This window comes from Aplidium turbinatum, chromosome 7 (genome assembly GCF_918807975.1).
Source record: "Aplidium turbinatum chromosome 7, kaAplTurb1.1, whole genome shotgun sequence".
Taxonomy (NCBI): Eukaryota; Metazoa; Chordata; class Ascidiacea; order Aplousobranchia; family Polyclinidae; genus Aplidium; species Aplidium turbinatum.
The window spans coordinates 7,548,348-7,565,082 of NC_137478.1; the positions used below are offsets into that span (position 1 = coordinate 7,548,348).

At 40.2% G+C, this 16,735-nt stretch overlaps 1 protein-coding gene across 1 annotated transcript in view; it reads right to left on the reverse strand.

Annotated features, from left to right (window-relative positions):
* Positions 1-1,970: 1,970 nt before the first annotated feature.
* Positions 1,971-16,735, reverse strand: part of LOC145773713 (mitogen-activated protein kinase kinase kinase 1-like) — a 42,767-nt gene continuing 28,002 nt past the window's right edge. Inside the window, exons 13-29 of the mRNA XM_082584848.1 lie at positions 16,079-16,205; positions 15,434-15,555; positions 14,955-15,046; positions 14,313-14,463; positions 13,814-13,949; positions 13,322-13,479; positions 12,732-13,098; positions 10,195-11,846; positions 9,582-9,654; positions 8,988-9,087; positions 8,181-8,446; positions 7,892-8,023; positions 7,238-7,400; positions 6,757-6,888; positions 6,297-6,439; positions 5,695-5,826; positions 1,971-5,052 (exon numbers count right to left, since the gene is read on the reverse strand). Coding sequence (XP_082440974.1) covers positions 4,906-5,052; positions 5,695-5,826; positions 6,297-6,439; positions 6,757-6,888; positions 7,238-7,400; positions 7,892-8,023; positions 8,181-8,446; positions 8,988-9,087; positions 9,582-9,654; positions 10,195-11,846; positions 12,732-13,098; positions 13,322-13,479; positions 13,814-13,949; positions 14,313-14,463; positions 14,955-15,046; positions 15,434-15,555; positions 16,079-16,205 — 4,093 coding nt within the window. The 3' untranslated portion in view covers positions 1,971-4,905. The remainder of the gene's footprint in view (positions 5,053-5,694; positions 5,827-6,296; positions 6,440-6,756; positions 6,889-7,237; positions 7,401-7,891; positions 8,024-8,180; positions 8,447-8,987; positions 9,088-9,581; positions 9,655-10,194; positions 11,847-12,731; positions 13,099-13,321; positions 13,480-13,813; positions 13,950-14,312; positions 14,464-14,954; positions 15,047-15,433; positions 15,556-16,078; positions 16,206-16,735) is intronic.

Below are 16,735 nucleotides of genomic sequence, written 5' to 3' on the forward strand. Positions count from 1 at the left end.
AGTGAAAATCTTAATCTAGAGGAGTTAAGCTTTCCAACGATACCTAATTTGTTAAGGTCGCAATTTATTCCAGGTCAATACGTTTTACGCTTAGACTACTTCGTTGATACAGCAGAACTGTTTAATAATAAAGGTTAACCTTCCGATGACCTAGATTTTGTGCCGTTTATGATTGTTTCGTCATAAACTGCGTCTAGCTTTCAAAAAGTTTTGTAATACAAGGTCATTCTTCACTTTTTAGATGCTGCAATAGCTTGTCCTGTTAAACTACAGAAGGATTAATATGGAATCAACGAACCAACAAGTGTATTTTAACAAGAAGGAAAAAACTAAGACTTCTGAAACAAATAATTCTCAAAATGGAAATGAACCAAGTATCAGTAGGTGCAAATGTAAACTACGAAAAGGGCATATGCAGATAAGTTGAGTGTCACAGAGGGAAGTAAGAAACGAAAAGGGGAATTTGTCAGGCAATACAATAAAAATACTTGGAGCTTGGTTTTACAATAGTTCCGGGTAGTGAACAATCGTCACGGCCCTAATGTTTGGTGTGCTCCCAAATTCTGCCAAATGACGTTATGAAACCTTCTAAAGTTGTTCGTCACTTTCATTCAAAGCACAACAATCTTGAAGGCAAGCCACTTGAATATTTTGGACGAATATTCTCTGATATGAACGATTAAAAAAAGCAAATGAAAAGATGACGACTACCGAAAAATCCTTTCTTCATGAATCCTATCTAGTTTCTCTACGAATAGTTAAAACCAAAAAAAGCATACACGATTGGGGAAGAGTTAATAAAGCCGTGCATCTTATCTGCGGCTGAAGTAATGAAGGGCCCTGAAACAGCTCGAAAAGTGTTATAATTTTTCATCTTAAATAAGTAGTCTATGCCAAAATCTTGCTTTATCTTACGTGCCTAGGCGTAACACTGTGCCTAGGCGTGCGAAAGTCGGACTACAAATTTCATAATAAGAATTATTTGTGGGTTAATTAAGCAAAGGAAAACTGTTCAGCGTCCGGAAAATTCACGTCTGTTTTCGTCTGGGCCTATTTCAGGAATGGGCCTAATGCTGCAGCATCAATAGCATCCACCTTAATCCTGCACTGCCCCCAACGGTTGAAACCTGGTTTTAGCAAACAAAAATTTGTAAAGAATCGTTTGCGCTCCACCATAGGCCTAACTCACAACCGCTTGGACAATGGACAGCCTATGCATGTTTTGCATCAAATTTGACGTTGCAATATCTTTATTAGTTGATGCTGTGATCTGTAACTTTGGATTGCAAAAGATCCGGAATGGACTGAATGCTTTGTTGAGATGTTTTCATTGTATGTACTGTGTGTTTACAATTTTTTCTCCATTTATACCGGTACTAAAATTACCAGCTACAACAATTTCGATTCGCATCATGATTAGAACCAATACTGGCACGTAGACTTGTCTAGGGAAGAGACATTATCACCGACCTAACAGCGGCTCTTCCAGGATTCCACACAACAATATAAACAAGAATGGGTAACAGCTAACAGGATCATCAGCAAACACGCTCTCACTGCCCAAACACTACATAGATGGAGTACTATCAGCAGCCCTGAATGCTCACACTGCGAACCCAACATTCAGGACGTCAATCACCTAGCCAAGGATTGCCCAACCACCAAAATCAGTGGCGAATATGGAGCAGTTGTAGGCTTCAAGAATGTGGCAACTTTTTAAACACTGGTTGAAGCGCCATAGGCACCGCATATGAAATCTGCATACATGACACAAATTCGTTGCTTTCATGATTGCTAAAATTTTTTTTTATTGGGGCCAATTTTTTGTATTGTTTCCCGACCAGTCCTGATTTCTCTGGGAGGCCCTGCCATCACCAACTTAACTCTGGAAGCGTATGTACTTTTGTGCAGCTTTGTGGTTAAGATGAGATATAAATAAAATAAACTCCTTAAGAATGTGATCAATTTTATTTCATTGAAATTTTTTCACAAAAACATCCACATCAATAAAAGTCTTCACGAACATGATATGAACAAAACGTTTCCGCAAAAAACACAACAGGAATTCTTGTTATCAGAACTGTTGAAGTCAAGCATAATCTGCTTTTTTTACACTGATGCATGCAAAAAGCCATATTTTGCCATTCGTAGAACACTACAAAACATACCTGAAGTTTCTGTAATGACATTCACGTCTCTCATGAATTAGTGATAATTTTTATGTTTTATGACATTAACCAGACGTAAACCTGCAGTAAAGATTGCTTGACAAGTTATTGAACAGTATCATTTCTAAATCTTCAGTTTAAGTTGCATCGCAACTATCTTCACAACAAACGACAGCAGTTGGCAGTAATCTTAGGCAATCTTTTGTTGGATTAACGTCGTGTGGCATTGAAAAAATGTAAAACTTGAGTCACAAAAAACGTGAGCAAACAGTGACGTCACAACAAACAGTCGAACCTGCTGCTTTGAGTCTATTCAATCGATAGGAATTAGAAAAAAAGTTTCGTGTTTTCAACCAATGCAAAAACCAGCTAAGCTTTGTAAGGCTGATCAACAAATAAATGGCACAGTTAGATTTTCACAGGGCAGTATGTACAAAACAATATTCGCAAAATGTTCCGCTTAGTTTTCAAAGATGAAACAAAAAAATGAATAAGGTCAGCGAAACGTTTCGGCAATGAAATATGAATTGATGCAATAAGTTTAAACCAAACGTTTTAAAACGGTTCCACGAAAAATGACGAAGCGATATGAAATTTTTCAATCACAGGCTGATGAGCGTGTAATTATCACTTTGTTTCACCTTGCAGTGTTAACGTAGCTACAGGTTCGCTGAACCCTTCAGTTCGGCGCTGTTGTTCTAAAAGCAGCATTTAAGTTTTTATGTCGACTTATCCGTGTAAGATTTTCGTGTATTGTACCAAAAAAATACAAATACATTTGAATTCGTGCAGTGAGTGTAGTCAAATTTTGACTTTGCTATTTGGATTTTCGGTTGAATTTATGATGTTTTGACAATACAGGAGATATCCTTTGATTTATCCAGCCTTTTTATCCGTGTAGCTTAGCTTCACCCAGCTTTAAGTCAAGTTAAGCTGGGTGAAGCTAAGGTCGTCAGAAAGTAATGTCCTTTTTTAGATCTTTTCGTCTGGCGAGGTTAAAGCGATGTTAGAAAGACAACTTTTGCTGGATAAACTGGTAACAACGAAGTCAAAACGTGAAGGAGTGAACAAAGTACAACACAAAACATTATCGAAATAACTCGAAGTGGAAAAGCGTTAAATTAACGTGGAAAACACACGGCGTACCTCAACGCACCGGGCATAATACAAAAACTTAAATGCAACGTCAAGCATAGCAACGAATGTGTGTTTTACGCCAATCTAACGATAGTTTGCGTTCAATTACCGTATGCCTTGCACAAAAATACATGATACAAAAAGGTTGTTTGCGTGTGAAAATCACAATCCTATCTGCAAATGCATTGTGAAAAATGCTGAGTCATGAAAAATTCTAACAAAACGCTGAGTCATTGGCGTAAAAATGCTTCAACAGCAAAACAAGAACTCAAAAAAGAGCGAATTACCCGCAATTTCTACGTTATGCAATGTTCTTTACACGTTTACCTTTGGTCAAATTTAAAAAACTTTGAAAGAACACTTAAAAAATATGATTCAACAACGAATGGCATGTGCTGCGAAATACAATATCGAGAGTGTAACAAAGATTCACTGCAGAAAGAATGTTTGAAGTTAAAAATAAAAACGAAACGACGAATGATGGACACCTGGCTAAGAAAAATTGGACTTGAAGTAATGTAAAATGTACAACTTTTATCGCATCTCAGTCAGAAAATCAGTCTTTTTGCGTTGGTTCAACGTCTGTGGCTGTCAAAACAATGCATAAAAATGAATTTGCTGCCGAGATGATTAAAATGTGCTTTGAACCAAACCACGGTGAAAGTTACATAAAAAACTAGAAAATTCCCATAAAATGCAAATACTCGATTCAAGTACACGTTGATGTGATGTAAAATAACGTGAAAAGAAAATGAACGAGTGAAAACTGTTCAAACGCAATATGAAAAGTTAAAACCGACCTAGCACAATCCTTGCAACATTGTTTCCACAAATGTTGAATCAATGTTACAAGAGCGAATGTTGCCAATTGGGAAAACGATAGAATACACTGACGACAATCCATGACGTATTTAATACACAAGCCTCGCTGCTTCTGCTATAAAACGTTTTTAAAACGTTGATTCATTGGAAAAACAATTTTTCAACGTAAGTACTCATTTAGTTTTGCAAGTTTAAACATGATTCGGTTTGCAATAAGTTAACACAAAATTCAACTAGTGACAGAAGTCATCGGAATGACTTCAACTGTTGAGTTAACGTTGAAACTACAAAAAAAAAACTATTCACTCAGCAGTACGACAGTTAGCGACGAAAAGACTATTTCTCAACATTTAAGTGATATTTTAGTGTTTGAAAGCAGCAACTTTGAACTACGTGGACAATGCGATAGCTCTATTTTCTGCCACAACTGCCTTGTTTTGTGAAATCTCTCCACTCAGCTAGAATGATTAAATGTCTGCAAACTTTGTCAATGGAAAAGAAAGAAGTTGTAAACCGAGTGCACATTTTCTTTCAAGTATGTTTCACAGGAGCTTTGACAAATCGTTCAAACTACAAAGATGCAAAAACACGCAGATATTATAAACTTTTGTTACATCTAAAAAAGAAAAATTTCAAGAGCGTCCGATTTGACACCACGGTTGTTCTAGTAAAGCTATTAAAAAGAAGATCTAAAGACAGAAAAGAGGTAGACCAATTCTATATCACATCAAAATTCACCAGCATTGCAGAGAAAGTACAAAAAGATACATTTCACGGGTTACCACTTAATAAACACGGGGTGCTTCAGCACTTCGACAGCAGTCGGCCGATCGCGCGGGTCTGCTTGCAAACATCGGCGGCATAAATCTTTCAAGGCGGGAGAAAGACTGTCCGGAATCGGTGGAACTGTCGGAGAACTGGCGATCTACCAGAAAACAAGGGGTTTATAAGAAATGGCAGCCAGTAAAAGTTGTCAATTTAAAAGCGTTTCAACGTCGCAGGATGTTGAAACATTGTAAAAAGGTGATATGATCCTGTAACGTTTAAAGATGCGAAACAACAGCTGCTTGAGTAGGAAGCATGTAGCTAACGCTGCCACACTACCTTTGTAAATGTTGAAATTTCTAAAAACAAAAACATAGAGAATGTTCTATTGTTCTGTGAGTCATTGGCAAGTTTAGGCACAATGTGACGCGAAAAAGCCAACTGTAAATGTGGTTTAGGCACGCGGCTGGATCTCGACAAGACACATATTGGCATGCCGAAATAATGGAGGCAGCTGACTCGATGACTAGACCTACATGTTCCTTAGTTGGTTCTAGTTGTCTGTTGTGATACATCTGTGATCACAGTGTGTTGTATGGTGTCGCAATGGGCACAGAATCAAAATGATTATTGTTATGTTATCATTAGACGTCAGAATAACGTGAAAGAAAGCCATCTTCACGCAAACATCTGTTGTGGTGAGTCTCACAATATTAGGTTAACAGAGAAACAGAAGATAAGGGGTTTTCTGCTTGTTAAAATAAACTAAGTCAAATTCAACAGCTGAAAAAAGCCACAGTACCTTGAAAATGAGGGCTAAATGATTGGAATGCATGTCTGCTTCCCAAGGGGGTTTCCCCGATGCCATTTCGGTTACTACGCAACCAGCACTCCATACGTCACAACTGCGTCCATACTGCTCCCCACGCAAAACCTAAAAAAGCAAATAATAAATTTGAAATACTGATCTACTTGAATGAACGCCGCTTTCTAGGTAGCTTTCTATGCAAAATGCTTCAACGCACGTCTTTCTTAAAAAAGCAAGATTTCTTGGTATTTTTGAATGATGAGCATGTTTGTCTATCCAGGCTCATGCACGGTCGATGAAAGTTTGGATTGACTGAACCGAGAGACGCAGAAACTAATCTTCGTGTTCATCAAAACGACTTCACCATCAGATCCGAGTTAGGAAAATTGGTTTTTATTATTATATCAATGCAAAAAAGACCAATTTGCATTGTTGGTATGACATCAGCCATATTACATCAGCATCAGACAGCGAAATAACGCAGAAATGTTTTCAGACGTCAGTTTCATAACAAAAATCACGTTGCAAATTGTGGATAGTCAGATAACACACGAAATTAAACACAGGAGTATCCCATGACGTCAAAAGGTCATCACCTCAGGAGCCATAAAAGCGATGGTTCCCAGCAGTTGGCCTTGGAACTCTCCTGCTCCTGTTCCTTTGGAGGCGAGACGAGCAGCAGCGCCAAAGTCACTGACCCGTAACCTTTGACCCGTCGAATCGATCAATAGATTGGCGCCTGGTGTTTAGACACAGTTACATGGTGAAGACGATGATGTCATCACAATCAAGTGATGACATCATCACATCAGTGAGGGAACAAAAAGCCGATAAAGAAAATGATACGAAAGTTACGAAACCTGGCTTTCGCAATCGGGCGCATTAAAACATAAATCTTTTGTCAAACAACGTTTAAAAAATGTTTTCCTTGTTGCATATAAATTTACGTCTGAAAATTGGTTGACAATTTTTCAATTAAGTGAATAGGAAATAAAGGAACCAATCTCAATGTCTACGTTTAAGCATGTAAAGGCTTGATCAATCTCAAGTTCCCACCTTTGATGTCTCTGTGAATGAGTTGTTGCTCATGAATGTAAGCGAGGCCGCGAAGTAGCTGGATCGTGTAGTTTGTGATCACCTTCTCGTTGAAGGACCCGTAGTGGGACAAGAGGGTGGACACAGAACCACCTTCAAAATGGAAAACATTGATCAGCTTTGAAGAGAGACCCCAGACCGCAAATCAATCGTTTTTTACTTTGGTTCAACGTCTGCAGACAGACGTTGAATCAATGTAAAAAACGATTGATTTACAGTCTGGGATGATCTCAGTTCGAAATTTCATTACAGAAACGTAAAAAAGCGTTGAAATTTATGTAACGGTTGCAAGTTTGCCAGCCCTGTCATGCAACAGTGCCGTTCGAGGTTAAAGAATACTCACAAAGTGAACATCATCCGTTAAAGCTAAACAAAAAATAGCCGAAAACGTCTACAAAAGGTAGTATGAGTATTGAATGCAAAAAAAAGCGTTGACACTCACCAGCACACCACTCGATGAATACGTTATAGTGTGGCCCTTCCTTAGTCACTCCATGCAATCGGACGATGTTGGGATGGGACAAGCGGCGCATTAAGGTTATTTCTTCTGATATCACTTGAAGGACTTGTCTTTCCTCAACTGCGGAACATCTAACGTGGTTGACCTGGAAGACCAATAAGTTTTGATTTGGCCTTGAATGAATAGCTAAGATTGCCGAAGCCAGTTCCAGGACATTCGATGGGTCTGTCTGGTACAAGTTCAAACTTACAATATAAATCATGCAAGATTAACCAAAACTCATTACTAGCCCCAATATCTCAAAAGCTAGATTCTAATTTGTACTTCTGCTTTTCAGCAGTTGCTTGATGTATCATACGAGTTGTTTTTACTTGGTTGTTGCGGCAGTTTTAGCTGCGGATATGCACACTTCCGGCTGGTAAATTAATCATTATTAAAGGATTTAATGTGTATTCAATGTAAAAAGGGAATGATTTGGTGGCTGGATAGCTGCGCAAACACTTAGCCACGTAAGTTTACAACACAACAAAGTCTTGCTGCTTTCCCAATTCTGGTATATCGCATATTGCACTTGCGCTTTCCGTTGTGCTAAAGAGACATCAATGATAAAAATTGAGTGAAGCTATCAAACCACACCTGCTTCACTGCCATGAGGGTTCCAGTGAATATGTCACGAGCCTGGTAGCACGCCGAGAAAGCCCCCAATCCAATCTGCGCTCCTTTGCACCACTCCTTGTTCTCCATGTATTCATGCTGGGGATCGGTGTGCTGTTGCAGAAATTACGTTTTGTTGGAAAGCTCGCGATTATGTAGTCACTTCGCAACGATATTTGTGGTTGATTTATCCTCCAAATACGTTAAAATAATGCAAACAACAACAAAAAAATCATCTTTTTGGAATTGCTTATGAAGGAAAGTCTCTCACTTCATCTTGCGTGCGTACAATATCGTTTTCCTCGTCTGTGTAGCTCAAATGCGGCACTAGCGACAGAGCGTCTTGGACATAACTGATCGCTAGAGTGTGCGCGAACAGCTTGTTCTCTTCCTCAGCGATCTGCATGCGGCACGAGCACTGATTGGCCAAGTCGTCCTCGTAGCTCTCGGCGCCGTCAGCAACGGACAAGAGGTTGCTTCTGGAAGACGTCGGTGTGCCAGCGTCCACCTCGCGAAAGTGGCCGGGGGTTTGGACACCTGAAGATAAACCCAAAGTTACACTCTGCACAATATTCCATGCCTTGATTAGGATATTGTGCTGGTAAAAAACGGAGGTTTGTTGGAAAATAGAAATTCTGATTGAGAAATGACGAGGAAAGATAAAGTTGTATGATGAAAACCAAAATAACTTTCGAGAAACTTTGCCGGTTTCGCATACCATACCGTCTGCTTCGGACAAGGGAATTCAAAGATTTTATGGGCTGGCCAGTTTTAACATGATATGCTTTGGGTGGTAAAGGGAATAATGGGTAAGATGTGATTTCATTTTCGTCGTTGCGACAACATACGCAGATTCGCAACTACTGTAGTACAATTGTGATAGCATCTCAGGCATACAATCTAGATTCTAGAGGAAAAGAAGGTTGTGACTTGAATACTTAAAAAAAAAACAGTAGAAAAGAGGCAGTCAATGGCATTAGTTTTTTAATCAAGCCTTCATACAAAGCGTTGGAGTGCAAGAAATACAACAATAAACCAGCGTACGAACGCATTTAAAAAGCTAAACATAGTGCTTCACCTATTTCGGACTTGAAAGTGACAGGTGTCTTCTCCACCAGAGAATGATCCGATTCCTCAAGATCTTCAACACTTGAGCTCAGTTGTGATGTAGACTGCTTCTGAAAAAGTGACATCCAGTTGAAGGTCATTACAAGTAAACATCCAAGCTAGCAAATCAGTTCCTTTTTACACTGATACGAGGTCTTACTATGTTGAACCAATGGAAAAAGGAACTGGTTTTGCTGGCTGAGATGTGACTGATATTTAAAGAAAATTTTCTATTTTTGCTTGTTTGCCTAACTGGAAAGATATCCTTCACAGCTGCGTAATGCATATCAATGGCCACATATTTGCAGGAGGAAAAAAATTACTATCAAAGCCAAGTTTTGCAGCCGGTTTGAATTTGAAATGAATTCACTTATTTAAACTGCAGCATTATACTCGAAATAGCTACTTTTTTTCACATTATTCCTCTTAATACACTTGAGAATTTCGGCGACAAAACGTTGCCATCATGAGACAAAGAATATGTGAGGACATTAGAACAGGTTAAACAACGCCGAGCAAGATAACTCCGTTAAAAAAAAAAAATAATAATAATGCTGAGAATAACCTTCAGTTTGCTTCGACCTTTCCTTTGAGCGAGAGTCTTCGGCCGCGACGGTAACTTTCTGATCGGAGTTCGCCTTTGAACAAAATGTGTTGAAGGTGATAAGTTCAATTGTGCAAACCAAGAATACGGTTCGGTAAAAAAGTGATGTACTTAACGTTATTGAGACTTCAATACAAAATGTACGACAGCTGTAAAATAAAGTGTCCTACAGATTAAACTAAAGACTGGTTCATAGTAAACGCGGCTAGTAACAAAGCGGCAAACGTTGGCTAGTTCTCAGTGGATTTTACTGAAGCGACAGATCTCTTATTTTAACCAGAAAGTTGAAATATTTCAACTTTTTGCTGGCCGGTTGGGTAACCTTGGGAGGCGGCAAGTTAATTCCGCAGGTTACCAACCAGATCTTACAAGATTGAGAAGGCGTGTTGTACTTTTCGTTGGGTTTCTGGCCTAGGTTAGGTTGATAATAGAATGTAAGTAAATATCCATCCTCGGAAAATATCCACCCTGCTAAATATCCACTCAGAAAATATCGCACCGGAAGTGCGGCCAAAACTTAATTGAAATCGGCCAATCAACCTCATTATAACAATCATATCATCAACCTACACACCTCTGCAATTGAGAAGGTCGTTCGGTCCATGCGGATCCAGGAGAGGAGAGTGATGCATCGTCAACCGCACTATCATCTTTCACAGGAAAGAAGACTTGATTTTCACCATTATTTCTCATCAATGTGGATGCAGGAGCAGATGGACATCGTTGATAACTGGATGTACTTGGTGCTTCCTCCTCTTCTGATCTCAGTATGGTTGGACTTTCTGGGCTACTTAAAGAAGAAACCTCCTTTGGAAGAGAGTTCGACTTGCTCAATGGTTTGTGATGTTTCAATGGTTTAGGTTTCCTACTGTTGGTGGGTTTAGATTCCGTTGAATTTCCGCCATACTTTGCCTCGTTGCAATCTCCTTGCTTCGAGTTTGTGCTGCGATAATCGACTTGGGAATCTGTATTTGTGCTCTCACTTTCAGGTGAAGTAAGACGACTGGATCCGAAGGACTTCGAAGATCTGGAAGTGGCAGAAAATGGAGACATGCTGTCATGAGTAATCTCATTTCCAAAGCCACTGTCATTAGTAGCAATGGTATTTTCAGGAGTGACCGATGCTCCTGAGCTGGAGGAATAGATGCGGGATGAAGGAGCAAGAAGATTAGAGGAGCTGGAATTTTTAAGAATTCCTCGTGATGGTGCACGAGTTGAATGAGATTGGGATTGAGCTAAGAAAGGTGAAATATGGGGGTCACTCTTCCTGCCTTCACTTGGAGAAATAGTTTCTTCATTCACAGTCTTTGGAAGCAAATTGGAGCGGCGGTGAGTTGTGCCTGAAGAGGAATTCGCACCATATCGCAAGCCTTCTCTAAATCGTTCTACAGTTCCTTTTCTTTCTATAGCAGCTTTCAATGACAACGGTTTATTGATAGGGCCAATGTCATCATACCTCTTTTGATGTTTCAATGCTGTAGACTTTCCAGATTTTTCTGCTTTACTCAAATCGACTTCGCTTTCAGGAGTACGCTGCTTCTTTGTCTGTGAACTGTCTTTAACACTTCTCGGCAGCGATGACTTGGAATTGCTGACATGACGTTTCTTCACACTAGGGCTGGTCGTTACTTGTGTAATCTGCTTCCTGTTAATGCTTTCGGCAAGTTCACGCACGCTCAACCTTCGCTCAGAAGCGCGTCGAAAGTCGTCAGAGCAAGACGCTGACGAGGTGGATGATTCTCTGCTGCTGCTACGTTCCCGTGCGGAGGTAAGAGTGGAAGAACCAGCGAGATCATTTGAAGGCTTCTTGGAGGATAATCTTGGAGAAGTGGCTTCCCGGAAAGCTGAAGTTTCTGATTTCAAGCGGAGAAGAGAGGGCCTGGTTGGGTTGTCAGATTGTTTAATAAGACACGTTTGATGATCCAAAAAAACAGGGGTAATGGGGTCCGACTTAATCGTTGTTGGAATGTGAGGAGATTGCAAAGAGTTTTGCGCAATGGCATCTGCGACTGTGAAACAACGAAGTTGAGGTTCATTTTCCAGGTCGTGTACAAGGTTATCATGTGGAAGAGTGTATGGAACACGTTGTTCCTCCATCTCAGGACTGAATGAATCTTCCTCGTGGCCATAAAGTCCGACAGGATCCTCCAATGTAGGAACTTGGGTGTCAGGTTTACTGGAGTCTCGTCCAGGGCTGATGCAACGTATAGGCCTGAAAAGGGAAACCTGCAATATACAAGGCAAAACCTGAATAAATACCATCAGGTCTTACGAAGAAGTTTGAGCGAAACGATTAACTTTCCGTCGAATTAATGGCAAGAAATACTAATTTAACACTCCAAATGTTAATTTATGGACAACATAGTTGTCTTTATAATATTACGGCAAAATCAACGGCAGTTGCCGTTTACCAATCCAATCCAGTTTACAATCCTTGCAGGCATCCAACCTGCTGAGCTTCGCCGAAAGGGAGCCATTATACACCTGGCTCGCCGGGCGGGGGATCCTGACCACTTGCTCCATGCAAAACTCAACATCCCACCTCAGGAATCTCCCCGGCAACTAAAGTCAAGACATCCCTTTGTGCCAGCTGCTGTTGAATTACTACAACCATTCAGCGATCGTGCCATCAGCGCAGCACACTTCATGGAAGACACTTGGAATGCAGCATGGTGCGCCACCGACACCAAACTACATGGTTTTATGCCCCACCCGGTGGCGCGCCCCCCTGGTATGGACCTTCCTCGGCCGACTTGGGTCAAGCTCAACAGAATCCGAACCGGAGTCGGTCGCTTCCATTCCAACATGCACAAGTGGGGTCTGGCTCCCTCATCGGCCTGCGAATGCGGCGCGGAGAAAAAAACTGCTGACCATGTCGTTCTCGAATGTCCCATCTACAAGGCACCAAATGGAACGCATGGTATAGCAACGCTGGACGAAGCTACACTCACCTGGCTCTCCACCACCTGCCCTGAAATTTGATCTAGTCTCAAACGAAAGAAGAAGAAGAACGGCAGTTGCGTTGAATTACCGTTAAGATTCTAATCTAAAGTAGTTCAATTAAAATACGGATTTCTGTGAAGTCGTCAGCTTGCTCAACTCACAACTTACTTGAATGGCAGCTTCTAAGTTGGCGGTATCTACTGATGAAGGGGGTGGGGTTGGCGGGTGGGTAACTGTGCAGGGACTAGGTGGATGACAAGGGTGGGAATCGTTGATTACCCCTCGATCCCGACTTTGAGGGGTCCATGCGTGGTGACTTATTGAGGTATTAGCATAGGAGCTGTGCCCCTGGGGTGTTCGGTAGCTATTTGTGGGGTATGGGGAAAACTCATTAAAGGAATGGTGCAAGTGGGATTCGTGATAAGCTGAATGGGTCTGGGGGTAAAAGCTGGGTGGGGGAGCTTGGGGTGAGTGAATATCCAGAACATCCGCGTCCCCAAAGTTGTCGTCACTATGAGAATGAGGAATTTCCAACCTTGGAAGGAGAAATGTATCAACATACGTATTAACTATAGGCTATACATTTATTCGAATGTAACTACAAAGTAAATACAGCACATATCAAACTTAAAACACATTACACTGTGCTACACTAAATGTGTCCTGAACAGTGGCACTTTTAAGCTAATGTTTCACCACTTATCAATGCACAGAGATGACAGATTTGGTAAAATTTTTTCAACATCATCTGAACTAACCTGTCTCCTTTCAGGGGGCTTTCTGGACCCTCTGTCGCTGCACTTTTGAAGGTGTTTATTTTTCGCAATAATCTTGCTGTGTTCTCAGGGGGTGACTCAGAAAGCATTCCTTCCATGTAAGAAGCCAGTTCCGTGGCCGGAGCGGCCAAAGTGTAGGCCTAAAAAGCATTAAGAGGGCGGAATTAGTTAAATTTTTTGGGGTAGGCCTACCACCTAGAAACTTTTCGGAACAAAACGTAAGGTGGTTTAAAATCAAAATGAGTGCTCTGAAGATACATCAAAGTTGAAATACGAAAACGTAAATTAGCAACAGCGCCATTTTTTCAAAAGCACTTCGCATCGAGACAAAACTTGAAGCAACTTGGTACTTTTAACCTGACGGCAATGTCATACCAAGTATTGAATCCCTGATATCATATATATCTTGTCTAAACTACTTTAATGTCTGTTCAAGTGTTCATTGTTTAATAAACTACTGTTTTGTTCTATTACCTGAAAAAAGACTCTTCTTGCCATTTTGATGACTCTTGGTTGTGACGTATTTCCCAGGCATGACAAAGCAAAATGTGAGATACGAATTAAGTGTTGAGCTGCTGGTGACTCAGCAATATTTCGAAGCGAGCTGTCACTAGAAAAAGCCAATAATGATTAAGCTATTTCATCATCATCAGGTTCCTTCCTCTCATCGAGAGTTGGAGACAAGGAAAAAAACAAATTTGACTGTTGTGAGAATGTTCAGTTGCAGTTTTGTAGTTGTTCTGCCCAGACTTTTATGTAATTTGTCCAGATTCCGCAACCTTTGCTGGTTTTGTTCATTCATTTCCCTTCGAGTAGTTACTTTGGTATAGAATTCCTTCGGATAATGAGCCCAAAGTATTTTTGTTTCGAAAATTTGCAGAATTAGTTTGTTGCACTAGCTCTGAGTAGCTTAAAATATTTTCAGCAATACTACTGGAATTGCCTGCACAATATTACGAATTCCTTCAATTACCTGAACGAGAATTCCGATTTAAACTCCCGGAACAACTCTCCGAGGGCGTTGAGACGGCCCAGCATCCATTGCCAAGATGAGGATTCCGGTTCCGAATTAAAGTCCAGGAATGCCAGAAGATACTTCACATCTCCAACTCCGCGAGTTCCAGCTAAAAGTACAAAATTCTTCAGGAAACAAAGTCAGCCAAGTTCAATGACTTGTTATTTATTGTAAGCAGAGTTTTAGCTACCACAAAAGTGAATTTTTACAATTTATTATCCAAACACAGTCAAAAGAGATCAAAGTTAATTAATCTTTACAGTACGGAATATTGGACGAGAACCTGTGATCGCATGTCATTTGACGAGATTTGATCAATAAGATGCTACATAATACCATAAAAAAGTGCACTCAGGGAAGACCACGGCAGAACTTTCTAGAATCTAGACAACACTGAAAACCATTTTCATACAGCCAATAAAAATTTAAAACACTAAAATCGCAGGGCTTAATGATAACAAATATGCAAGACAGTATGGCACAAGGAGTATACCAGGAAAAGAGTAAAACATTAAATAGAAATCATATAGCCTGCTAGGTTAGAAGAACACCTTTTTAATATTTTCAAATTTAAATGACCGTGTTCTATAGAATACTCACCTCCAGAAACAATCTCCTTCCCCACAGCTAGTTCGCCAGATTGCCCACGACACAGTTCCATGACGGTGCTCACTGACAGTTGGACGGTGCGCCTGGGGAGGGTTCGAATCGGTTACTAGAGCGACTGTTAACTTATTTAGGCGAGGTTAAACTTTCCGGTTTATGTTTTAAAAAGTGACACCCCACACCACCCAACTAAAAGTACTCAACTAATCATCAGAAATATGATGTTTTGCGTTTCAACATTGAATTGGATCACCCAATAGTGTTGCATTTGAATACTCTTTGCATCTGATACTATCTGGCGGCTCGTACTGAGCGGGAAGTTGCAGAAGTCTTTACAGCCATCGAACCACTCGTTTTTTTTATATTGATTCCACGTTTTCAGACATTAAATCAATGTAAAAAGCGGCTTGACGGTGCAGGTAGCGAAAAGCAACGGAACATAGCATACAATAACAGCAACAGAAGATAACAACCTATTGGAGTCGGCACATTTCAAAAGGATAGTTTCAATGACGGGCACTAGAAGACGCTGAAGGGATTGCACATCATCATCACTCCGACATTGCGTGTACGCCATCATCGCTCTGAAGGTGCGCTGTGGAAAGAAAGGTGCAGTTGGCAAGCTGCGTTAGAAACGTCAAGTGCAATATACTGTGTACTAGCCATACCAAGGAGAGCTATTGCAATTTCATTGAAAACATAATACTATTTTGAAATGGTGAATAGATTTGGTAAGCTGGTATATCCTGTAGGTAGCGTCGTTTATACGATCTTTTACGTTGTTTCACAAAAATTGCGCACGAAAACAGTAGAAGTAGTTAAATAATTTTAGGCAAACAATTACCATTTTATGTCACTACGACTGGTGGTTTATACCAATGGAATTTGAAATGTTGAAACTACAGCCAAACGCTGTGTCGTTTTTATTCTTGCTTTTACTTTCCGACTGGTTACCAACCAACCAACAAAACCCAGTCTATTTACATTGTTTTAACCATTGCAAACGTTAAATCAATGTAAAATAGGTTTTGGTAGCCAGGTAGTTTAAAGTCGTTTTTTCGACGTTGAACCAATGCAGAAATACGTTAACATAACAAAACAATATGATCATATCTCACCAGAGCAGTGATATAAACTCGATATTCGGGGTCAGCACAAACCATGGCTAGTATAGCACAACAAGATGCGAGGCATTCATTGGATGCAATGCTGTACCCGGCTGCGTCACCAGCATCAGGTGAAGACCTGCGTGAGATGGAAAACTTGGTCATGTTCCCAGACAACAAATCAGTCGCTTTTTATATTGATCCAACGTCTGTTTAATTGTTGGATTATGAACCTAACGTCTAACGATGTAAAAACGTTGTAAAAAAGGCAAAGTTTGCTGCCTGGGTTATCGATCTCTGAATATTCATTACAAGAATGGCTACTTTCGCTGACTGGAAATACAATTTGTTTTACAAGAATTAAAAAACTTCTCAATTCGATTCTTTCGAATGTAGAATGACTCTCAAATGACTTTTAACATTCTGACGAAAGCGATTGAAACCACAACAATTGCGGAAAAACTTACTTTTTCCTGAGTTCGTAACATCGCAAATGCTAACGAAATATTTTCGAGCGTAGGCAACCACATACTTAGCGGTTTTGTCAAAAATATTATTAGATTTTGATGTTGTTTGAACGTTTTTGTGCATTAAATCGAAGTGAAAAAAAATTAACAGTGCGTGGGATTTCTCGTTGGTAAAAAAACAAAACAAAAAAAGGCAATTCAA